This window comes from Ornithodoros turicata, chromosome 6 (assembly GCF_037126465.1).
Source record: "Ornithodoros turicata isolate Travis chromosome 6, ASM3712646v1, whole genome shotgun sequence".
In the NCBI taxonomy this organism is placed as follows: domain Eukaryota; kingdom Metazoa; phylum Arthropoda; class Arachnida; order Ixodida; family Argasidae; genus Ornithodoros; species Ornithodoros turicata.
The window spans coordinates 67,881,812-67,905,344 of NC_088206.1; the positions used below are offsets into that span (position 1 = coordinate 67,881,812).

The window sequence follows — 23,533 nt, forward strand, 5'->3', positions numbered from 1 at the left end:
TAAGTTTGGGACTAATATGACGTAAACTTGAATTTGTGCCTTCGTTAATGAGCGCAGATAGCAAGTGGACAGTAATTATAAAGTATGAACAGTCAACATGAATGTGGTTATGGAAGCCTGAAAACATCGAAGGTGGCCCAGCACATTGCACCTTGGTCGTATATGCCGCGAATTGCTTCGTGCTAACGAAGAAAGAAAGAAGTCACTATAAAGGTTAGCGAACTTAATGGGCTTTGTGTGTCTCTCCATTCTTCGGTGTTCCCCCCAGCCTCAGAGCATCAATTTATCTCAGTCATGCTTAATGGTGGTTCGCCATATACGTAGACATGTCTGACAGATTGAATCTGATGATAATCTTTCGATAAAGAAAGTGGCTATGCTACTGGATAGCAAGCAGGAAAACATAGAAAGTGACCGGGCTAAAAACATCTTTATTATGAAAGGAGCTGTTAACCAGATATGATCATAACAATGGTCAACATAAAATATGCTACAGAATTCATCCATTTAACGAACTAGGCATCTGTCAATACATCAGTGGCGGAAGAGCAGCCATTACAACTGTAGGTACCATTTTCAGCAGCAATGACAATGCTGTCGGGACAGGTGCCTTTTTTGGGGTCTTCGTCAAGACCTGCGAAAAGCGCCATTATGTTCGATGTGGCATTGCTACCGATACATACACAAAATGCATTACTGGAATAGATGTGATCGAATTATGAGAGGCAGTATGACTCACATATTGCATAATGAGTGCCATAGCAAGGACAGTTGTAGCAAAACAACGTAGTTCTTCTGTAAGCACAGATCTGGTTTTCAAGACACGAAGTGGCCTAAACGAGGTGAATGAATGGAGCACAGCCAAAGTCAGTTGTTATGTGAAACGCAGTCATTTATCATAAACCATGTGCGACGTTCTATCTGTATGGAAGCACGCAATAAATGATGTTGCCTACCTTGTCTCCACCACACCTAGTCTCCTGGTTGTCCACTACTACACCTGTAAGAAGCAACAAAAGCAGGAACCATAAATGAACCATTCTCACGCACGCAGTCACATATGCGCAGGAATCGATACGATACTTTACATTCAAAGGACGATTCCGTGCAGTTTTTCTTCCGGCATTCAAAACCGTCGCGTAGGCACTGCCAGTGAAAAAGAAAATTAAACAAAAAACTTGTAGCTAAGATGACCATCAAGAACGATGTAGACATACCGTGCACTGGTTGTCAGACACGGAAGCGCCTGCAAAAGACAAGTTTCTAAAGCCACATAATCATCGCATAAAAAGGTATCCCAGTGTCTTGTACAGAGGTTGGAAAGGCACGACGTCGGAACAGCACTCACAGTAATGAGTAGGCCTGCATTGCCCAGGGTTGGCCTTTGAAAAGTTGTAGTGTGGCACACATGACGCGCCTTCCACGCAGTCCGCATCCTGAAGGGGCAAATGCAAATTTACCATTGGACACTGAAGCAAATGTTCGCTCAATGTGAAGTCTGCAACGTTGGAATGCTTACACCACTGCATGTTCTTGCGGGAGAGCTTGCGAATGCACCAAGCCCTAAGGAGCATAGCGAAGATAGTAAGGCTACACCAGAAGAGTGATATGCATTTGGTACTAAAGGCATGTGGAGCTTACTAAATAGTGTCGTGTTCGGCGATTGATGTACAGTGAACCCTCGTTAATATGACCCCCGATAATCTGACATACGCGCTTTACGACCATACTCCTGGGGAACAATGGAGTGAAACCTCTGCAAATCCCCCCGTTAATATGACAATTTCGCATTATGACCAAAAATTTTGGGAACGACCATGGTCATAATAACGAGGGCTCACTGTATATGCCATCCGAACACATAGCAAACTGTACTAACAAAGAGGGGTAGAAATCCAGCGAACCGGTAGAGATGTAGGAAGGAAGTTGCCTCAGGACAGAAGCCGCCGATATTTCGAACAGAGACTGTTCTTCTGGGCCCAGAAGAAGAACAGTCTCTGTTCGAAATATCGGCGGTTTCTGTCCTGAGGCAACTTCCTTCCTGTACTAACAAAGAGGTTATACGACATGCATTCTGTAGTATAGCTTTCATAGCTTGTTGCCAAAGGGCAGTCTGCCTCGGGAATTGAAGAGGTGTATAGATGATCGAAGCCCTAATCATGAAACTAGAAATAACACCAGGCTAGTAAGAAGGCCACTCCTATACGATGAAGTGACTTCACATGCACCATAAACAAATGTACCGCTCGCGCACAGAACCCACACACGGGTTTTCTAACTTTCCTTCGTGAACCCCAGCCTTTCTTAGCTCAGAATGATAACACCAACTTACCAAACACAGCAACCGCTGCAAGAACAACGACTAGCATTTTCACCACCTTCCACGCAGCCTGTTTCGGGGATTACTAAAGGAAGAAGACCTAACAGGCAGGTTTTATAACCCAACCTGCCGAAAGGTTGGAAACCACCATTCCTCGTTCAAGGTTAACGTGCTCTTCGGTCGTCAAGATATCATTGTAGATATCAAGGTGTCTGTCTTCAGGTGATACCACGTCACCTGCGCGTTGTGGGATGTGAAAACAAGCGAAATGTGTGACTCGTATTTTTCACGTGTTATGTCTCCGGCTCACGAGGTGACCTCTGCCGTTGGCTTCAACTAGCGTGAATATTTGTGCTATGTTTCAATTAGATGACTCTCACGAAACGAAAAGACCCTGAAAAAAAAAAAAAAAATAGTGCGATGACAATGCGTTAGCATTACACGTTCGTCTTGTTTCTAATTGCTTCTCTTGTGCTTCTTTTCTGCTTCTTATATTTTTATATGACTGATATTTTGACTATTCGGAGGTCCGGGATTCATTGGAGAACGTTGCCGATTAAACTGCAATACGACATGAGACACAAACTCAGCTGCTTGCGAAACACTCGGAGAACGCAAGAGACACGTCTGAAGACGTTCAGAGACGAGGCGCAACTGACGACAGCTCCAGCTGATTCGCTCTTCTCTGTCGCGTGCCGTGCTGTACACGGACACTAAGTAACCCCGCTACGCGCCGGCTTTTCTTCACTATGGGGCTTCTAATCCTAACGCATTAAAAAGTCAATGAAACAGGTATACCTTCCTAACAACAGTGAGTGTGCCGTTGATACCGTGGTTTCCGAAGTACCGCATCCACCGCACCCTATCAACTGATACGATTCTGAGTCATGCACACTGCCATTGATTCCTGTGCGTTATCAACGGCCTGCTAACATTACCTAATGAACGGCCAAAACTCAATGCTACCGGTCCCGTAAAATACGAACTTGACTAGTACCAATTATCGGTTCAAACTTCAAAGCCTTTTCAGTGCTGACAGCGAACAGTCCTCTCAATTGTTGGAGCTTCACCTTCCACTACTGCTGTCTAATAAAGGATCGGAACTCAATGCTACAGCGTCCCGGTAATACGAACTTCAGTAATGCGAATGGTTGGTTATTCGAACACAGCCTTCCAGCATCCGTGCGCATTTCGAACGGTCTTCTCATTTGCCGGCACTTGTCCTATACTGTAAACCAAATGGTCAATACCATTAGTCCTGTAGATTTCGCTTTATTTATGTTTACTTCAAGAGGGCCAAGAACATTAAGCATGCGTTGACTGGTCCGGATGGCTGCCTGCCTTGCGCGTTCTGCTTGTCAGGGCCCCGTTAAGACGTTGACGATCGTTTCGCAGCCTTCACAGGTGTAGCTGCCGTCGTTGTTGATGATAATGATGCTGTCGGGGCATGTGCCTTGGTCAGGATTCACGTCCACACCTAAAAGAGTGTGATCCTAAATTATGGTCTCTTTACAGAGAGGGTTGAAAACAGTTTCTTCATGACACGTTCGATCACGACCACGCGACACCGAGGCTATGGAAAAGAGCCGGCTCGAACCCGCCTGCGCAGCCATGCGTAGCCGCAGGCCTTTTGTTTTTGCAGACGACAGCGCCATCCAGGCAATGAAAGACGTTCATTTCCAAAAGATGGCTTCCGGAACTCTTTCATTAAGCACTCTATACTACTAAGTATGTAATTAGAAGTTAAGAGTAGTGTCATGCAGAAGACAGTTAGTGCTATAGCCGGACAAACACGGACAAAAACCGATCAAGAGGAGTTGGATATGCATAGGACAAGAAAGCCATCGACAGTGCAGGAGAAACTTCCATCGCTCGCGAATGCAGTCATGTCATTGGATTGGATTGGATTGGAAACTGGAATGCAAAGACTACCCGTGCTCATTTCTTTTTTTTTTTTCTTTTCCTTTTGAGCTATTAGCGATGCTTGGAGATCCTCACTTCTTCAGTACACGGATACAACAGGGTCTTGCTTTATGTTAACAACGTGCAGCGTCACGCGAGTGTATTTATATAATTGGTGGGTTTACTAGCTTGCGGTATAGTATTAGTCTATCATCGACGTATAAGACAAAAAAAAAAACTTCCCCGATGATTATAAATATGTGTGACATACTCACATTCAGCGACATGGGTACCATAGCAAGGGCAATTGAAGCAATAGAGTCCAGTCCTCCGGTACCCACAAACTTGGTCTTCTCGGCATCTTGGCCCCTGTAAGTCGCCTGAGTAAGCTGGTTTCAAATGCAAATCACACACGTACTAGAGTTCATACCTTAGATCCGTCGCATCTTGTGTCCCTGTTGTCAATTACCACACCTGAAATACGGCGCATGTTAGACACCCGTTGAGACACGCGAATAATTGCGCAAACAAAGTTGAGGTTTACATTCGAAAGGAGAGCATTCACAGTCCTTCTTCCTGCACTCGTAACCCGGACTCGCACACTAAAACGAAAGTGGAAACACCGTAATTAGGGATAGAAGCACCATGGATAAAGATATGGACATCGCTGCGCTCATTAGCAAACTTACGGAAGCAGAAATAGAACCGACAGCGTGCAGATTTAAAGCTGTTCAGTTTCTTTTTTTTTCTTTTAACGAATATTACGTGGTTGACTGCACTTCAAAGCAGTTTTTATTCGATAGTAAGCTCCCATTGTAGATTAGCCGCAGGTCGAAGTCAGCGAGCGTATCAACCGTACTCAAGCGACGTGACTGTGACCAATGCAAGTCGATTCCCCACTAGAATATTCTTTGCGAATATCTTCCTGCCATACATAAGTGACGCCCCGTCTTCTTCCACTGCTCTTTCCTATGGGAACGACGAGTAAGTAGTGTTGTACGTACCGCACAATCGTCGTAGGACACGGGTACACCTGAAAAATTGGAGTAGCGCTGTCATGCATGCTACATGTCAGTGTAGCATCGACAAAAATGTAGCGGTTAATGTATAAGGATTTGTTTCAAGCTCAGGTCTGGTTTATTTGCGTCAAAAGTGGGATGGTGGGTGGTGGGCGGGTAGGTGGTGGGCGGAGACTTTGGCCGTTCTTTGATTTTTTCTTTTTCCTTTTTTTCTTTTTTTGCTACGAGGGAGGAGCTTGTTGACGCGTCATCAATCACGTCATCTTTCAGACGATAGGCAGAACCACATAGAAACAAAGACTGATCGCTTCAACCACGTGACGTGACAATTAAGAGTCCGCCAATGACGCCCGTGCTTTCTGCGGCCGTAACCATAGAAACGACCCGACATCCGCCACTCGTAGCCACAGGAAGCCTCTGTATGAAACAATCTTCCGCGATTGGCTGACATTCTGACTTTATAAGTCTACGTGCGAAGGGATGAGAGGACGTTTTTAGGAGGACTTCCGTGCCTAAGTGGCGTTCGTCCGGGTCGGCAGATGGCGACTCCATTTTGTGACTTTTTGGTGACATGCGGGTAGCGTGGTTGCAGGTGCGTCTGGTGTGTCTGATGGTGATAGAGGCTATACAAGTTCGTGTTTCATTTCCTCACCTGATCACTGTTAGTGTAGTGTAACAGCGAATGAACTGTCTGTGTGTCGGAGGGTATGTTATGTTATATGCTGTGTGAAACAAGATTCGTACGAGAAAAAGAAGAAAAAAAAACAGAAGCCGAAGCTCTTTGGTTGTACCCTACCTTTGGTGTAGCGTTGTTGTTTATTTCGTTGTACGTAGTGTATGTGTTTATAAGTATACTCAAACGACGCCATACCAGCCCTGGGCAGCTGCAAGCTGGACACGCACTGGTGACAATGGCACAATAAGTTCAGAACAGTTGTCCAGTGCTGGTATGACGACGTCTAGTTCATTACTAGCTCGTTGGTTGTCCTTTCCACACAACTTTATGATACGCGCAAGACAAGCGACATCAGTTGGCGTAGTTCTGCCTACAAGAGACCCCAAGCAGCACAACAACTTGGCCGAATATTGGATCAACATTGGCAATGTCAGCCCAATATTGGACCACCATTGGGCCAGTATTGAAAATATTGGTCCAATGTCAGACAATATTTGACCAACATTGGGCCAATATTGAAAATATTGGTTCAACCTCAGCCCAATATTTGACCACCATTGGACCACCATTGGGCCAGTATTGATTATATCGGTCCAATGTCAGCCCAGTATTTGACGAACATTGGACCAACACTGGGCCAGTATTGATTATATTGGTCCAATGTCAGCCCAGTATTTGACCAACATTGGGCCAGTATTGATTATGTTGGTCCAATGTCAGCCCAATATTTGACCAACACTGGACCAGCATTGGACCAAAATTTTGCCAGTATTGAATATTCTGGTCCAATGTCAGCCCAGTATTTGACCAACATTGGACCAACAGTGGGCCAGTATTGCCAATATTGTCCACTATTGGGCCAAGATGTCATGCTGCCTGGGATATGCTATTTAACCGAACGCTGAGCTTTACGTCAGCTGTGGCTCATTGATTCGCTCATGCATATCTTACAAAAATACATGGGTCTGCACTGTCCAGGGTTCGACTTGGAGTAGTTGTAGTGGGGCACGCAGAGTGTGCCTTCTACGCAGTCTGCATCCTGAAAGAGCAAGCAGAAGATTACTTTCAGCGCTTTCTTCTAAAGAAAGACAGTTACTGCCTCCGTCTGCTACAATACGCAGGACACTGGACGCAGACGATTCAACCTACACTGACGCATGGTTCCGGAGTATAGGAAGCTTGAACGACGTGTCCTGCAAGAGGCATGGGAAAAGAGGCTGTTATTATGCTCGATTTTGTCTCTCAGTTATGTCCAATCACAAGAACACAAAGTGCCAATGACATCATGAAGTTGACATCAAATGATAGAATGACATCGAATAAGAGAAGAAACAGTCCCGACAGAGTGTTCACTTTCCTGTTACCGTCGGCCCAACAGACATAGCGCACATCGCCAGCCTGTATTAAAAATAAAGTACTGTATTGCCGTCCTATAGCTGCTAACTGATGATGAGAAAGGAAAACAAGACTAAGATAGAAGAAGAAAATTAGCCCATGCTCTTAGAAACTAAAGACTTATACCCTTGTCACACGGGCAGCCTTCAATGATGATTGAAGCTAATGGCCATTGGACATGCGTGTAGCGCCACCAAGCGTGCAACGCGTCAACCTGTCAAGTAGCATTGGACTGAATGCTTCCTGATAGGTTGACGCGTGGCTCGCTAGCTGGCGCTACACCCATGTTCAGTGGCTATTGACTTCAGTGGTCATTGAAGACTGCCCGTGTGACAGGGGTATTAGACAGAGTTGCCTGTAGGTTCGTCGTTTCATGTGCACGGAGGAGGGGGAGCTCCGAGAGACTCCGCTGTTTGGCCTCCCCTGTCAATATGTATCCCAAACTAACTCGTCCTGTGCGCTTTCTGTGGCATCAGTAAAGACGCGGAATTAACATCGCTTCTCTGCTACGTTATTAACTCCTACATTACATGGACATCAACCGCTCCTTCGTGCTCCTTCTCATAACCAGAGGGCAGGCTTAGCGTCTCCCACATGTAATACCCGTGCTTGATACACGAGCGTCTTGGTGCCCTCTTGGCCAGATCCCTGAACGGGACATAGGGAAGAACTCTCTGCATGGGGAAGAACAACGAGAATTGACTGCCTCTAACTAGGTCCACGGATACGCAGTGCCCTTTCTGCCTTCACGTGATCGTACACAATAAGCTTATTGAGGTCGTGGACTATGGCGTTACGACCAAAGTGCAATACATTGCCTACAAAAAAAAGAAAAAAGAGAAACATATCACTGCCTTCTCAGGCCAAGATCAGCTCGGTTAGAGGAGGAACCAGGCTTTAGCTGAAGAAGGCACACCCTAACCACAGCCTGCGATATAATAATTTCGCTCACCCATTGTGGCAACGATGATGGCGGTGAAAACCACCGTTTTATCCTCTATCAGTTTCATGGTTTCCAACAGTCGAATATGGACCACAAATTAAACACAACTCCTGAGGCGTTATCCAACACTACTGGTAAAACTCATAATGCGGATTTTATGCGGAGTTTCCCGGTCCCGGTGTAGGTGTTACGTGCCAAGCACGTGTGTGTGCCGTTGAACTGCGATCTGGGCCATAGCGCATGCGCGCAAAGGTCTCGGTGAAGCACACATATGCAATGTTGTCAGTCGAGGCAAGTTGAGCGGCCTTGGTTGCCAGAGTTCGACGGCACAACGTACAGATGTTCTGGCGCCCCCATTGTTCCGCATAGTCCAACTTACAACTGGCCTTTAACGAAGCAGACAAACAACGCCGAAAAGTGGACCGTTGTCGATCGTTTGTTGAACAGTCGATCCGATTATTTGTTGACTGAGGCATGAAACTGGGAGCAGCGGATATATTTCGAACAGAGTCTGTACTGGGCTCTGCGGTGCACGAAAAGACGGACATTCACGAGGCACACACAAGACAACGCCTCCTAATCCTAATCTTCCGATTCCTAAATCAGGTAAATCAGAGAACTGACTAACGAGGAAAACAAATGTCTGCTAATTGATGGTCAGAGAGCGCGTGTAACAGTGTGTATTGTCATGAAGTAGAAAAACTACGTATGGAGCTAGTCCCGTTAACACCGACGGTATTACATCAAGGGATGAAGACAAAGTGCTACACACGGACCGGCTCCTTCTGAACAATACATTTCAAATGGACTAGAACACAACTAGCTCAATCCCATCTCCTGAACAAGAACGCACAGCAGGTGAAGGGTTAGTGCATGTCGTTGCCAAGCAGCAGTCCAAAACTGTGTGTGTTGGCATCAAAGTGGAAGTCCAGGCACATGAACTGGCACCCTGCAACGTAGCGTGTATTGTCATAATGTTCACTGACTCCCTGCACCGCAGCGTGTATTGTCATCAAGTTCACTAGCTCCCTGTAGCTTAGCATGTATTGTCATCAAGTAAGAGAAGTACTAATGGATGTAATCCCCTTTACACGGACGGAACCTACGCCATGTACGCACATACATGATGAACGTTTGCATTGCAAATGTCAATACTGCCAGCAATGGGGTAGAGTACGGCGACGAAACTCCCTAATCACCATCATTAAATAAAGTTATTGTAGTTCTTTGCCCATATATGCGCACATACATGATGGCCGTTTGTATTGTCAACTGTAAGACAGGAGACAGGACGCAATGCTTGTTGATGACGTCTAACGTAGACGCTGAGGTCCAATGTTTGTATTGTCACGCAAAAAGTTTTCGCTGCGAGCAACCCCAAAACATTATTTTGATAATACAACTGGAACAACAAAAAAAGAAAAGAAAAAAAAAAAGAAAAAGACACACTCTAAAATGAACCTTAAATTTTAGGTATTTGGCGCGTCGCTGAATGGAATCCATTCGTGCGAAGACCTGTCTCAACAAAGTCACAGCTATGGTGGACGTTACCACGTGCACTCCGGACAAAAATATGCATACACTCGTTGTGCGTTTCGTTGACGTCACAAGTGTGGCGGGCAGGTTTCGTTTTCAGTAGGGCGTCTTTTTCCTTTTTAATGTCTATAGTGATCAATTTACTCGACTGCATGCTTGTAAAACAGAGTCGTAGTTTAGCATGATCCGAGATCAAGCTATAAAAAACAAAGGGATATATAAAGAAAAACAGTTATTACAGCAGCTGAAGGACCCGTATCAATCCACGGTGACTAGTCGAACAGAAAGGAATTTAATTAGACGCCGTAAAAGTTCACGTGCAGCGTGGAACCATACCTTGTTTCATTCCAAGATGGCGCACATGAATGCTTTGCTGTGCTTCGTGATTTTTTTGTACATTTTCAATGACGTCATTGGGGTAAGTTTTTGTGCCGTTTTTGCACAACGTATTTTAAGCGCCTTTTGAAGCATTGAACGCGATAGGGTATGCGAAGAAATATATGGTGGTGTTGCTGGCCGGATCCATGTAAAACGCAGTAGCTCCTAAATATTCGTGGGTTTGAAAGCAAAAATACTGCTTACAGAGATAGTATGATGACACATGATTATATGTCAACTGATAAGCCTATCTTTTATGTTTCAATGCTTGCGGCCTGAGTCCGTGGCTGATCTTTTGCGTGCTTCACCCCATATGGCTATGTGGTTACTCCAGTGATTTACCCAGACCCCCATACACCCCCCTAACACCTCCCGAAATTTTTCACCTTTGTACCCCCTACAGGGGGTGCCCTTGCGATCTCAGTTTTAGACACATGTCGGTAATATGTGAGGCTGTAATGACGTAACTATAATAATGACCCCCCCCCCAATTTTTTTCAATACCCCCTCCGTGCTTGGGATTCTGGATAAACCACTGGGATACTCTACAGAAACATTCTGTACTGCTTTATAGGTTGCACTCAAGAGACCAAGAGCGGAGTCTTCCCGGCGTAAGTTCATTATGTTTCGAGTTATCTATACCCAGTAAGGCGAGCCTTCTGCCATTGACGTTTCGTGAGTACGATCGACGCCATTTTGTTTCCGCTCCTCCGGCGCCGCCCGCTGCGCCACCTGTTATCGTCACGCCTCTGACACTCATTCACAGAGTGTTCCACTAGGCGTCGTGGTGAAGACAATTTCTAATGGTCTTGAACAATTAATGACATTGTTGCCGTGTACGAAGCATGTACTAGACTTCGCACACAATATGTCTAATCTGTGCACGTTATTTTAATGAGCACGCAATTTAGGGGGACGTGACGTTATCCTGTCCCGTCACTGTCCTGCATTTTTATCTATTCATCAGCGATGTTCCATCTATCCATCTGCTTAATTCGTTCTACAGGGCGAACTAGCTGCGGCAGAAAGTCTGAAAGAAAAATTGTGGATGGAGACACACTTATTTCAAATAAATATCCTTGGATCGTAAGTGTACCCCGACGTCTTGTACGGACTGTGGTATTCTGAGCACCCCTCTGGGATGTTTATCATTCTACTTCATCCCATCCAGGTTCGCATCTCGGCTTATTACCGACCGATTCAAGGTTTCCAAAAGAACAGTTCCACAGCGTGTTCCGTCGTCAAAACGAGCCAGGTACTGTAGTAGGTAGAAGTACGCGAAACATTAGTACAGCTTGGGACAAAAGTTTACGGAACACCGGGGTTTCCCATTTCGCCACTGGAACGACACCCTAGCAGCAAACAGGAGCGGGCACATATTCTGAGAGATGGATAGAACATCCTGTCACCCGTTTCTTATTCGACCTCTTCCTGATAGCTAGCAGGGGGCCGCTCCGATGAAGAAATACGTCAGTGGCGTGTTCCGTAAACTTTTGTCCCAAGCTGTACCCGCTTAGGGCCTGTTTGGTCCGACGAATCCCGCAGCGTAGTTCTAATTGCACGCTTATGAGAGTGCAAAAGTTTGAATTAGAAGTAGTGCAAGAGGCATCTTTAGTCGGTCAGTACGTATTTCCAAGTGGGATGAACAAGAAAAGTCCCAGCTAGAAACGGGTATATAGAACTGCATAACTGCGACAGAAGAAAGGCAGTCTCGAAGTTTTGACGCACTGCACGTGTGGAATGTCTTTCAGCAAGCTTTGTTTGTTATTTTAAGCATTATTAGTGTTATCGATATAGTTCGAAACACATAGAAGCATAGCTTATAGATGAAATATAGCATACTTGGCAGGCGCTGCACCAGCACGTGGTGCGGTATCGAAAACATACGTTGATGGACGGACTTGGCGTAAAGGACGAGCGGGTTCTTTCGTTGCCGTGACAGACAGATGGGGAGAAAATCAACTGTCTAATCCTTTATGGCGAGAATTCTCGTCCAAAAGTCACACGTGACAAGCGCACAGAGCTGTGACGTATGTAGCCACACGGCGCAAACACGAAATAATAAAAATAATCATGTAACGTATATATACTCGCAGTCATACATCAACAATGGTCTCTCAATTAGGGCAAGCTAAAGAGTGCTCGGTACGTGGCTAAAGATCTTCAAACTGTGATGTCACTCTGCGGCGGATCTCTGATAACACCGCGACATGTGCTCACAGCTGGACACTGCCTGCTTCCAGAGTAAGCCTCAAAACGTTTGTATACACACCAAAGAAAATACCGTAACCTCTTGTGAAAGCGTGACCCTTGTATTCGGCACCATGACTTGCTTTTGAAAACTAACTGTGCAAAGGAAACTTTCAAACAACTTTTTTTTTTCTCTGAGCCGTACATTGTTTGCCAAAAGTGCTGCAGAGTTTTCTCCACACTTTGAACGTCCCAAGAGTACAGTACGATTCTTGAGAGTTCAAAATGTGAAAACAGCATGCACACTAAGTTATACGAGCATTCACCATTTACACAAACGAGCAAGCGTTAGCTTCCTTAGAGTTCAGAAGGACAGGACTCGTAGCTATACCGCTGTGCTTCACCTGTCCTTCTTCCTGTCTTGTCCTTGCATAGGGAGTTCTACCCACGCTACGTGGTGCACTACGGATCTGCGAGCGCCGCGAAACAATCGACGGCATTTGTATCTCATGTTTACAAGCATCCCAACTGCCACCTAGTGAACCAGGACAGAGCAGTGGACGATGTTGCGGTCATGGTCCTCCGAGCGCCGGTGCCCTTGTCACCAGTATGCCTGCCACGTGCTGGGGCTCCACTGCCTTCGGAAGTCACTGTAGCTGGGTGGGGAAACACTATTCCAAGTAAGAAAAAAAAAAGCAAGAGATGCCATGGCACCTACGTGAACGAGACAGGGTGACTGGGCCCGTAGAAAGATTTATCAGTGCATGCTTCAAAATTAAGGAGTACAGAGGGCCATCCAAAAAAATTTGAGATATAGACATCTGATGAAAGTGTGTGTGTCATTATACCGAATAGCGCGAAAGGTTTTGATGTGTGCAATTTGTTTCCCGGAAAAAAACTCACATAAACATAGCTCCGCGCCTTCACCCTTAACTCGCCACTCCAGCTATAACGAGGATGAGGAGGTATGATGGCACGTCACCGATGACGGCATAAGGAGACTCGTTCTGGTTTGCCGGTCAGTGGGGGTCAGCGCCTTGTCCCTTTGCCGCCGTAAACCTGTTTTGCCAGTTTTCCCGGAGAATTGGGGATAGAAGAAGCGGCCGAAGCATTGCCGAGCAAGGAGAAAGGCTTTATCAGAACCCCGAACAGCCGAGTAGCAGACGACAGCGGAGTAGCAGACAGCATTTCTCTAGACCAATCAGCGAGCGTCATCCTTATAGCGTCAGCGCGAGGTTCCAGGCAGATCACAGGCTGGTACTGCTCTTCACCACCGTTGCGCACGGTCGCTTTTAGCGGCGTATTTTAAATTCAATTTCCGCGATAATTATGACTCTGTGGTGTAAATTACTTCGCATGGTGCATCTTACTGGCCTACTTAACAGTTTTACAGGAAGAAAACTGGGTGTTAAAAATGACTTCTGTGCTACTTTAAGTGTTAGCGAGGACAGATGTACCTGTCAACTTTCTCTGTCCTTGTCCCGTTCGCGTCAACTGCGAGCGAACTAGCCAATGATCTTTTTGTCAGCAATTCAGTACTTTGAAACCCTGTAATGTTGGTTAGAAGGGTAGTTAGTTAAGACGCACAGAATCGTCAAGTGTTGTCCATATTCTATAGCAGCAGCTAGGCTGTTTTGTTTTTCCGTGTGCAGCTCGAGTTGCACGTAGCTTTTGGTCATTAGTTACCTGGTTATCGTAGTTTACTCATATGTGAGCATCATACATGGGTGCAACGAACAATGTTTGAAACAGATATGAAAGGCTCCCAACTGCAAACAAATAATAGATCTGGAATTCAGGGGAGCACAGTCTAGAAATAGCCAGCATTGTGAGAGGTAAAGCCTGTATATAGGCTTCGCCACTACGCAAGAGTAACATACAATGTCAATGTCAATGAATAAACACCCTCATTTCATACCCGCAATCTGCTGATCTAGCACATCTGTCCAGCACAACAAAATTATAGTTCGAGGTCACTACCAGTAAGTCCGTCTGCTTTGTCCCTTCAGGATTGCTAGAGAAAAGGCAACCTGCAGAAACCGCCGTAATCTGATAAACGAATAAAGAGTCTGCCTCATAAAAGTAATCATTTTCTCAATACTTTTGTACTATGTCTTCGATCGATTCTGTGAGCCGTGTTTGCACCGCGTGGTCCTCTCACAACCGACAGGGTCAGCTTCTAAACTGTCACGACGCTTTTTCACTTGTTGGAATATCGCCATTTATTGCTGCGTAACCAGAAGAGAGCAAATGAAAACGAACGCAATTTGTGCCCAGATTCCCGAAGGGTAATTATATAGATATCGGTCCTTCGGAACAAACTGCATCTCGATGCCTTGTGTTGGAATGCAACAGTTGTACACAGTCGTGTCCACACGTGTGTTTATCCGCTGCGAGAAAAATATCAAACGGGTAATTAGAGACGCCGCTTCAAACACCCGCTGGGCATCTGGCAAGACTATCGAAACGAAAACAAAGAGAAAATATCCTACTATGCCGTGGATTAAAGGGAACTCGTTGCTTCTCAATGACCCTGTTCTGTTGCGACGTTCGCGTGAAACTCCACGACGGCGCGGTCTATTGCACAAAAGACGATTCTGCGAAGAACTGAGGCCACTTAGATAACCGTAAACATACGTGGTGTGTAACCGTACGTAGAAATGGCCTGATGTACTTGATGTACGTATATGGTAACTGTGATCACTTCTGGCTGGAAATCGAGCGTGAAATTATGTGTAATGTACAATAATGTGCAATTTGTTTCTGCCTAATTTGATTTGTGTGCTGTAACACATGTTGTTCTTGTTTATCTGAACGCTTAAATTGAGTGGCCCTCGCTGCGAAAGTAACTTGCGTAATCGTGCTTATAACCGAATATATTGAGTGTCCCGTAATTATACACTCTTAAAAAAAAAGGGTGTACTTTAACTCAGTATTTTGCCACATATATATAACACCCTTTTGAAGAGTACAATTACGCTCAAAAGGGTGTCTCCTCACTCCCTCAAGGGAGTAGCATAACACCTTCTCCCTGCAGGAGAGCAATATTACTCCCCAGTAGGGAGAAGGTGTTATGCTACTCCCTTGAGGGAGTGAGGAGACACCCTTTTGAGCGTAATTGTACTCTCCAAAAGGGTATTATATATGGGGCAAAAAAAAGTGAATTAAAGTACACCCTTTTTTTAAGAGTGTAGTGCGTGGATGGTGTAAGTCAAATGAACTTTCGAGAGGAACGCATTGATTCATTTGCTAACGTGTCGGTTTACTAGTATCTCCTAGGTTACGGGTTTAAACGTGACCGATGGGGGCAGCTACGAGGTGGCGTTTGCTGAGGCAGGTCGTCGAGTGACGTAGAACATACGGGCTGCAATGTGCCGAGATTTCAGCGTACGCTAACCACCGCGGTATCGCTACAACCACAAAGTTAAATGTAAATGTTTTGCCCTATGCCGCAAACACACACTTTTGGTACGTTTCACGCCATACATGAGAGACTTTCTGGAAGACGCCTCTAAATTTCTTGACGCCATTTCTTGAGGCGGGTACATCTTGTTCAGATGGGGTTTCTCATAGCACCTTCCACAACCGGCTGTTATTACGCGTTTCAGTTGAGTCCACGGAATAAAAAGAAACTGCCTATATTTGCGAAACATCCTTTTTGCACACTAAAAGAAGTTCGAAGGCTTACTGTGTCTCGCGATGTAAAACTCCGATATATCGAATTATCGTATCTCCCTCCGAGATGACGCCATCGTTGTATCGAGCTCGTTATGACATACCTGTCGTCATACCCATGTTATGCAAATCGGAAGCTGCGTAGCCGAGTTCCGGCAAAGCTAAAGGCCATGCTGACGCCTCTCTATTCTGTATCTGCAATGTGATGCAAGATAGAAGGAAGTCACGTGCCAAAGGGTAAGAGCAATATCCCTGTCGTTGAAATAGATCCCTAGTTGAAACATACATTATCCTTACATAGCTGTTAGTTTCACGGAGTTTTCTATTCGCTATAGCTTTGCATGTTAGCCTGATACCCACGTTGAGGTAAGAGCGGAAGCAATATATAGTCGCTTGCATCGGTGCTACATGCGCAGCCACCGCTGGACATTTTCTGCGCATAATAATAATAATAATAATAATAATAATAATAATAATAATAATAATAATAATCATAATAATGTTTTATTGGTGACCAAGAACGGTCACCAATTGACGACCACACGACCACGATGTTGGCGCACACAAATACAATACAATGCACTACAAATAGGCACAATATACATACAAATACAGTAATACAATATGCACTAACAACAAGACCCGGCTCCAAAGGCTAACTTTCAGGTTTGAAAAAAAATAAATAAAATGAAATAAAAACGACGCGAGACCTGCCGCAGACGTGCGATGAATCATTTTCTTAAAACTTTTTTCGCTCTTTTTTCGTGAGACACCCTGTATGTATGTTTGTAATAGATAGAAATATTAGCATTATGTGTTACTTGTTAGTACGGTAATACTGATTTATGGCAAGTACTATAGCGGGTGTCTCAGTTCGCGAACCGGTACACCAATCGAAGAAATTTCCTTTTTTTTTTTTTTTTTACAAATATCTGTCCGATACCGCCTACAACCTGTGCACCGTGTGAATGAGTGGGAGGCGCTCATTATTTGAATAAAAATTCAAATGAGTTTCGTGAAAAAAAAAAAAAACGTAACTTCTAAAGCGGGGCGCTGTCGGCATGAAAATGGGTACTATCCCCATTTGGGACCTTCAGTGAACACGTTTTAGAGAAGAATCTGCCACCGAAGCGGGGCATTTGTTGCAGTAATTAATTGGGTTCGGTTGAGATATTTTTGTCGCGACTGGTCGTGGCGAAGCGCAAAAGGACGTAATTAATTGGTGTAAGGATGGTATTAATTGGTGGATATGTGAGAGGAAGAGCGTCGCTTTGCGCTTCACCGCGACAAAAACATCTAAACCGAAACCAATTAATTACTGCAACAGATGACTCGCGCGGATGTTTCTCTAAAAGGTGTCCACTGAAGGTCCCAAAAGGGGTAGTACCCATTTTAATGCCGACGGCGCCCTACTTTAAAAGTTTGTTTCACGAAACTCATCTGAACTTTTATTTAAATAATGATCGCCTCCCAGTCATTCACACGGTGCGCAGGTTGTGGGCGGTATCCGACAGGTACTTGTAAAATAGAAAGTTCTGCACCGGTCCACCGGTTGGCGAATTATTTAGCCCGGGGATTTAACTGAGACACCCCGTATAGTTTTATAATAACACAACAGAATGAGTGCTACTCACCGCTGCGCGAGTTATGTATTGAATATAACATCGGCCGTAGGATCACACAAAAGAAACATTATTGACTGTCAACGAGCGCCGACCTGGCAGATGAAATAAAGTTGTTGTTGTTGTTGTTGTCTGGTAGACGTGCGGTCGCCGCAAAGAATCTTCGCAGTATCCTCATCTCGCGCTCCTCTTCAGGCAGGATAACAGCCCTACTTCCTGCCATAGTTCTTGAAACTTTCTATCCGTCTTAGTGTACGTTTTCATAGACCGAGAACGCCGTGTTCATTTATACATGTGTTAACAACAATGCGTGTCCCCAAGTGTCAATTGACTTCTTAACACTTCATCGCAGGCATCGATAGCCTACAGCTGCCTGAGCTTTTGAAAGAAGCCCATATGCAAGTCATACCGAAGGAGAAATGCCAGGAGGAGCATTCTTATGCAAACCTTCAACATCAGATCTGCGCTGAACCGTCTTCAGGATTCCCTGGCGTAGTAAGATATATTTCTTACCAGTAAAACGCACGCTATGTATCTCACAATTCGCTCTGGGGTATGCTTGGAAACCTATATATGAAATATTTTTCCCGAGTTATTTGAATTCTATAAACGTGTCCGGACGTATATTATAAAGTCCCTTCCGTTCGATACTATACCACAGTGCTATTGTTTCTCTTTACGCCAATGGAATGGTTCCCAGTTGGTGTTCCCGTTGCTGCGTATAGCGTTGACTAGTCATCTGAGTGCGGAATCAACCGTAACGAAAGGCATTGAGGACACAGCTCAGGATACTGTCGTTATAAGAGAGTCTCAAAAAGCGTTTGTATCTCTATGGGAACTATCGGATACGGACTTATAAACTTCGATGGTCTCTACTAATAACAAAGCAATCAGAACTCTGAGAAGACTCGTAGAACGAGATGTACGGATCCTCAATGGACAACATGACGAGTACTTAAAACGTCTATCTGGGACTGTTGGTAATCTGGGAACATGGCGAACATGGGAACATGGTTTGCGAACCAGTCGTTGCGTCCAAGTTGTAGTAAAGACCATAAAGTGTTATCTTCCCGTAAAAGCGATAACGCGTCGTCCATTTGCTGTCTCGAACCGACAAAGCAATTAACGGCTGTCCTCACGGATCGTTACGATGGCCTGCACTTCATTGTCTTAGTGATCGTGCAAGAAACCAAACCTATTCCTCCCTTTCTCTCAATCGACCGTATCCCTTCGACAATCGACAATCGATAATCGATAATCCCTTGTGCATCCTCTTTCAGTGTGTATTGCATACCCCCATATGAGTGTGTCCAGGAGTTCCAGGAGCAAGGTGGGAAAGGCACAGTGCCACCGCAGGAGAATATATGGCGGCTTAGCGAATATTAGCATTCGTTTCTGGAAATGAGGATGTTGAAATAATGTTGCAGAGATCCGATTTTTATCGCTGTTAACTAAGTAACCGCCGATTCACCTACCTCTCCAACAGGGAGACTCTGGAGGACCTCTTATGACTCAAGAAGGAAACGGAGGATGGACAGTCGTCGGCGTCGTGTCCTGGGGAAACGAGACCCGTTTCAGGACGTCACCCTTCGTTTTTTCCGATGTCACTTCCCTTCTGACGTGGATTCAGGACATTGTCTCTCTACCTGTTTGATTAAATCACTCTTCGTTTCTCTGTTCCAGCGCTCGTGTAGTGTTGGAACTGTTGTAACAGCTATGATAACGTGAACCCCCAAAATGGTTGCGTGCTGGACTGTAAAACAGAGCCTTTTTTTTTTACATTACATGCTGTTGATCGGAGCTGGGTTATGGCGAAAATATGTATGTGGACCATAGCAGGGTTTGCATTTCAGGGTGTTTCAGTGCACTATGTGCCTCGTCAAGAAGACAACCATGGAAGTGTGTGAACGAATGTGTAAAGAAATGCAGTCATTCAACTCAAAATAGTACTGCACCGCTGAGAGGATGGCTGGCCACAAAGACTTCACTCTCCCTCCTCCGCCAGATAATGTAATCCATCACACTCATTCTGCTTCCGTATTGGCTGTTAAGACTGGCCACGTGACACTACGCGAGCCCTTCCCCATGGCGGCGCTGCACTATCTCTCCTGGTGCGCTATGGTGTCTCGTTATCTCCAACGGCGTACGTAGATGACTATTTCTACGTACGTAGATGACGTAGGCGACTAAATTTCTTTTCCTTAAGTTTCGAGTACAGTTTGAAACGTGAATGCATCCTGAAGTATTCTCGAAGAGGATCCTAGTAATAATGTGGTGCCCCTACGTTGCAAAACAATTGCGATCTAAGCGGTTCTTGCGGACTAAAATTCATGCAGTAATAAAGTAATTTTTTTACGAAACTCACCTGAATAACTGTTGGATGATCACACTGTGCGTGGAGAGCATGTCACTAAACACGAACTGCAGAATGCTGCCGCATCGTAGCTACTGACTAAAGCAACGACGAGGGCAACCTGTGGGCAATAACTAGCGTCGTGACCAGGCATCAACTCCTTGTGACTATCGTCTGCCGTCGCGCTGAAAAAAAAAAGAAAGAAGAAAAAAGAACTACAACTACACCCGGGCATGGTAACACCGCCTTCGCTCGCATCATGGTCTGACTACGATGGTGCCCTGCACGGCGAGGATCTGATAATCTAGGCTACACGTGTTGATAACCGCTGCACAAAGCTTTGTCTGCAACCCCGCAATCTTTGGCGATACGCATGATACAGCTAGATAGGCACGATTCTGCTCTCGAAGCCGTATAGGCTAATAAAGTGCTCATAATTTAGACGACTTGTGTTAGTGTTTGAAATTGACATTATTTTCCAGTATCAGTTAGGATCTAGTAAAACAATGTATTATCACACGGGGAGGCGCCATCGGCCGCCAGGGAGCATTCGATAATTACGGCGTAACATATTTCCTTATTTATCATGGAATGAACGCATGCTGAATCGTTTATTATGTATTTTATTTGAAAATAAATATACCAGGATATTTGAACCCAGCGCTGGCACTGGGTCCCCTGGTTCAACCTTACATGAGAGTGATTATTCACAACAGACATAAAAAATGATGGCATAATTACATTCGATACACACTATTGCAGTACGATTACAATCACAGCAGTATAAAACGAGTGACCAACCAATATGATCACCATGATTAAGAGCAAGAGGATATCCGTCACATGATTACTACGACCTCCGTCGGCCATCATAAATGGTCCGGCTCGCATAAACACGATAGTTGCATGGTGGGCTTGCCCTTGAACAGCTATCTACAAAAGATGTTTTGGTAAGTAGGTTTCATACTGCAGGCGCAGCTGGACCCTCATCTGCCTCTTGACCCGAGGGAATGAACAATGTCCAGCATAGGTTCCACAAAGTTCTTTGCTTTGGCCTTCACGGCTTCGCTGGGTGTAACTGGCTGAATCCTTCTGCAGTTCTCGGAGCCTTCTCTGTACTTTCCACAGGCTACGCCGAGAAGCTCGCCAAAGATGCGTTCCATAAACCCGTGGAAGAACTCTTTCACCTCAGGGTCGGGACACTGTTTGCTGATGATAGCCGCCGTATCGTGAAGAAATTCGGGATACAAGCTGCAAATCAGACATTAAGCAATGATTGCTGAGCGATACGTTGCGGAAAGTTAATAATTCGGGACTTTACGTCGGGAGACAACTACGCGATCACGAGCGACGCCACAGTGGTCGGGCCTGTTATTGCAGAAAGACACTGTACTGTGTGTAGACGTTAGTGTGACCCACATAACAGACGAAAACAGGCAGTCTGCAATGAAAGGAAGCAGACGACAAGTCGCGAATCATCGTCTGCAATGAAAAGAAGCAGACGACAAGTTGCCAGTCGTCGTCTGCAATGAAACGAACGAAGCAGACAAGTCGCGAATCATCGTCTGCAATGAAACGAAGCAGACGACAAGTCGCGAAACGTCATCTGCAATGAAACGGAGTAGACGACAAGGAAGTTATGCTCATGTCATATCCATACTTATTTCATTGAGTGATCGAAAATGTTTCTGAGTCTTGTCTGCGTAAAAACAACCAGTAGAACAGAAGAAAGATTGCGACGTATGTTCAACGCTCTCCCTAGCTATGTCTCTCTTTCTGAATAGCTGACCAATTGTGTCTCGTCAGCCACATATTAACATATTAGCTCATTATCGTACGTACCAGCAAGCGTGTCCAATCTTCTCCCGTGTACGGACAGTTTCTTTGATGGCGTACAGTCTCTGAAGAACTTTATTCAAGCGCTCATTGAGTCCCTTTCCAGCCTTGTTCAAGCATTTCACGTGTACCTTGTAACCTGTGAATTCGAAGCGAGAAACTGCTTGATTCCTGTCCGACTAGTTAAATCAAAATAGAGAGAGAACAACAAAAGAAGTAAGTTATAATTAACCTACTTTGATACAAGTCCGTGGATAAGTCGCAACTTTCCTCGTAGAACTCTTCAGCAGACCTGAGGCCCAGCAGCGCCACCGCTCGGGGAAATCCAGAAAGACAGCGTCGACAGAATGCTATCGAACAGGAAAGTTGTTCCAATATAAGTCTGCAAGTGATCAAATAATCATATTAGTCACTGTAGCAGATACCATTCACGGACACGTATAGACCATTTCAGAAAGCTCTGCCCTCGGAACACAGGCGTTTGTCGTATTGTGGTATTCGTGGTACGTCTTACCTGCACTGTTGGGTGAAACTTTCCCCTTCAACTGGTAAATTTGTGGTATTGGCGTATATGACGTAGTCAGTTCCGCAAGCTTCCAATTTGTCGATGGTACATCCGGGAAGGCCGTTCAGCTGCGTTTCGCAACAGCCTAGGTACGAGATTATGTTGTGCAAACTGTAGATTTAATGGTTGCCAGGCAGGTATTAACGGCATTGACAGAACACAGAGTGAGAGTGCGTTTTGCAACCGACATGACTTCCCATAGTTAGAACTAACCCAAACGAAAGTCGCGTCGCCTTCGAGTCATACGGACATATTCGATTATTTGATGTCAAGGCACTTGGTCCAAACATTTTTTAAACCACTCTTTCTTAGGATGCGTCCACTAGCAGGTTTTTAAACAAAATAATATGCTTTCTTGAGTGTTATATTGTTCTTAGTATATCGTTTAGCACGAGAGCCACACAGCATATCAGGGTCGTTATCTTGCCGACATCGCAAAGGTCATCACCAACAGAGGTCAACCTTTAAGAACTCCACCGTATGTGGGAATACAATAAGGGAGGGACGCGAATCAAAAGATGCTGAAGGAACTGCTCATTCCCAAATAAAAAAAAAGCCCTCTTATTTAACACCCAACACAGCGTTCTCTACAAACGCGTTCGATTACTCCTAAAAGCGTCAAGAGGTTGGCACAGAAAGAAGCAAGAACCACAAACAGAACAGACCCAATATACTCACCTAAAGCGCAGAGAGCGAGCAGAAACAGCGAAACCGCAAGTGTTCTCATGGCGAGGGAACGCAAAGAAATTAAACTCCGCTCTGCACGTGACACAAGCTGCATTTATAGCTGAGAACCAGAAACAGAAAGGAGGAAGTGGCGCCAATGCCGGTTCCGTTCAATGTCAGAAACCTCAGTATAGGCCTTGGTAAACACGGATACGGAGTGAGAGACACGCGCGGACGAGAAATACTATACTTTCCACCGATTTCTGATTCCCAGACGTTTCGTCCTCAAGGTCGACCTGTGACTGACCCGTCACCTTGAAGGTGGTACGCTGCATAATATTATAGGTGTCTACTTGGGAGTTCGTGATTCATCCATCAGCCGTACGGTTGATGGAAGAGAAGGAAAGTCGCCTGCTAAGTGGCGGTGTCTGCCAAGTGTCGTCTGCTTCTGCTAGTT

General features: G+C 45.2%; 4 protein-coding genes across 4 annotated transcripts; 1 reads left to right on the forward strand and 3 right to left on the reverse strand.

Moving 5' to 3' along the window:
• Positions 1-411: 411 nt before the first annotated feature.
• LOC135398242 (uncharacterized) lies at positions 412-2,474 on the reverse strand. The gene is made up of 8 exons (XM_064629665.1): positions 2,333-2,474; positions 1,520-1,563; positions 1,349-1,436; positions 1,218-1,246; positions 1,089-1,146; positions 957-1,000; positions 740-833; positions 412-634 (listed from the first exon to the last, which is right to left on the reverse strand). The coding sequence occupies exons 1-8, from the start codon at positions 2,367-2,369 to the stop codon at positions 516-518; spliced, it is 513 nt and encodes a 170-aa protein (XP_064485735.1). The 5' UTR covers positions 2,370-2,474; the 3' UTR covers positions 412-515.
• A 1,102-nt stretch (positions 2,475-3,576) lies between these two features.
• Positions 3,577-20,271, reverse strand: LOC135397153 (uncharacterized). The gene is made up of 10 exons (XM_064628519.1): positions 20,022-20,271; positions 19,132-19,302; positions 16,139-16,229; positions 7,067-7,110; positions 6,869-6,956; positions 5,227-5,255; positions 4,767-4,824; positions 4,653-4,696; positions 4,498-4,591; positions 3,577-3,797 (listed from the first exon to the last, which is right to left on the reverse strand). Exons 3-10 carry the CDS (start codon positions 16,152-16,154, stop codon positions 3,679-3,681), a joined length of 492 nt encoding a protein of 163 aa, XP_064484589.1. The 5' UTR covers positions 16,155-16,229; positions 19,132-19,302; positions 20,022-20,271; the 3' UTR covers positions 3,577-3,678.
• LOC135397152 (chymotrypsinogen B-like) lies at positions 10,105-19,338 on the forward strand. The gene is made up of 8 exons (XM_064628518.1): positions 10,105-10,209; positions 10,744-10,780; positions 11,176-11,255; positions 11,341-11,424; positions 12,295-12,413; positions 12,795-13,039; positions 18,009-18,151; positions 19,143-19,338. The coding sequence occupies exons 1-8, from the start codon at positions 10,144-10,146 to the stop codon at positions 19,308-19,310; spliced, it is 942 nt and encodes a 313-aa protein (XP_064484588.1). The 5' UTR covers positions 10,105-10,143; the 3' UTR covers positions 19,311-19,338.
• Positions 20,272-20,616: 345 nt separating the features above from the next.
• Positions 20,617-23,295, reverse strand: LOC135398243 (uncharacterized). The gene is made up of 5 exons (XM_064629666.1): positions 23,089-23,295; positions 22,360-22,495; positions 22,082-22,227; positions 21,852-21,984; positions 20,617-21,260 (listed from the first exon to the last, which is right to left on the reverse strand). The coding sequence occupies exons 1-5, from the start codon at positions 23,189-23,191 to the stop codon at positions 20,996-20,998; spliced, it is 783 nt and encodes a 260-aa protein (XP_064485736.1). The 5' UTR covers positions 23,192-23,295; the 3' UTR covers positions 20,617-20,995.
• Positions 23,296-23,533: the final 238 nt, after the last annotated feature.

Bases quoted from the DNA above. Each gene is read 5' to 3' on its own strand.
- LOC135398242 (XM_064629665.1), bottom strand. From the start codon at position 2,369: ATGCTAGTCGTTGTTCTTGCAGCGGTTGCTGTGTTTG. The intron at 1,147-1,217 runs GTATGTCTACAT...TTTCACTGGCAG, and splicing joins TGTCTGACAACCAGTGCACG to TGCCTACGCGACGGTTTTGA. The intron at 635-739 runs GTGAGTCATACT...CGCTTTTCGCAG, and splicing joins TGGCACTCATTATGCAATAT to GTCTTGACGAAGACCCCAAA.
- LOC135397152 (XM_064628518.1), top strand. From the start codon at position 10,144: ATGGCGCACATGAATGCTTTGCTGTGCTTCGTGATTTTTTTGTACATT. The intron at 11,256-11,340 runs GTAAGTGTACCC...CATCCCATCCAG, and splicing joins CAAATAAATATCCTTGGATC to GTTCGCATCTCGGCTTATTA. The intron at 18,152-19,142 runs GTAAGATATATT...CCTCTCCAACAG, and splicing joins CTTCAGGATTCCCTGGCGTA to GGAGACTCTGGAGGACCTCT.
- LOC135397153 (XM_064628519.1), bottom strand. The intron at 5,256-6,868 runs GTAAGATATGCA...CCAATTTTTCAG, and splicing joins GTGCAGACCCATGTATTTTT to GTGTACCCGTGTCCTACGAC. The intron at 4,825-5,226 runs GTACGTACAACA...CTTTCGTTTTAG, and splicing joins TGTCCTACGACGATTGTGCG to TGTGCGAGTCCGGGTTACGA.
- LOC135398243 (XM_064629666.1), bottom strand. From the start codon at position 23,191: ATGCAGCTTGTGTCACGTGCAGAGCGGAGTTTAATTTCTTTGCGTTCC. The intron at 22,496-23,088 runs GTGAGTATATTG...TCTCGTACCTAG, and splicing joins GCTCGCTCTCTGCGCTTTAG to GCTGTTGCGAAACGCAGCTG. The intron at 21,985-22,081 runs GTAGGTTAATTA...TCGAATTCACAG, and splicing joins ATCCACGGACTTGTATCAAA to GTTACAAGGTACACGTGAAA.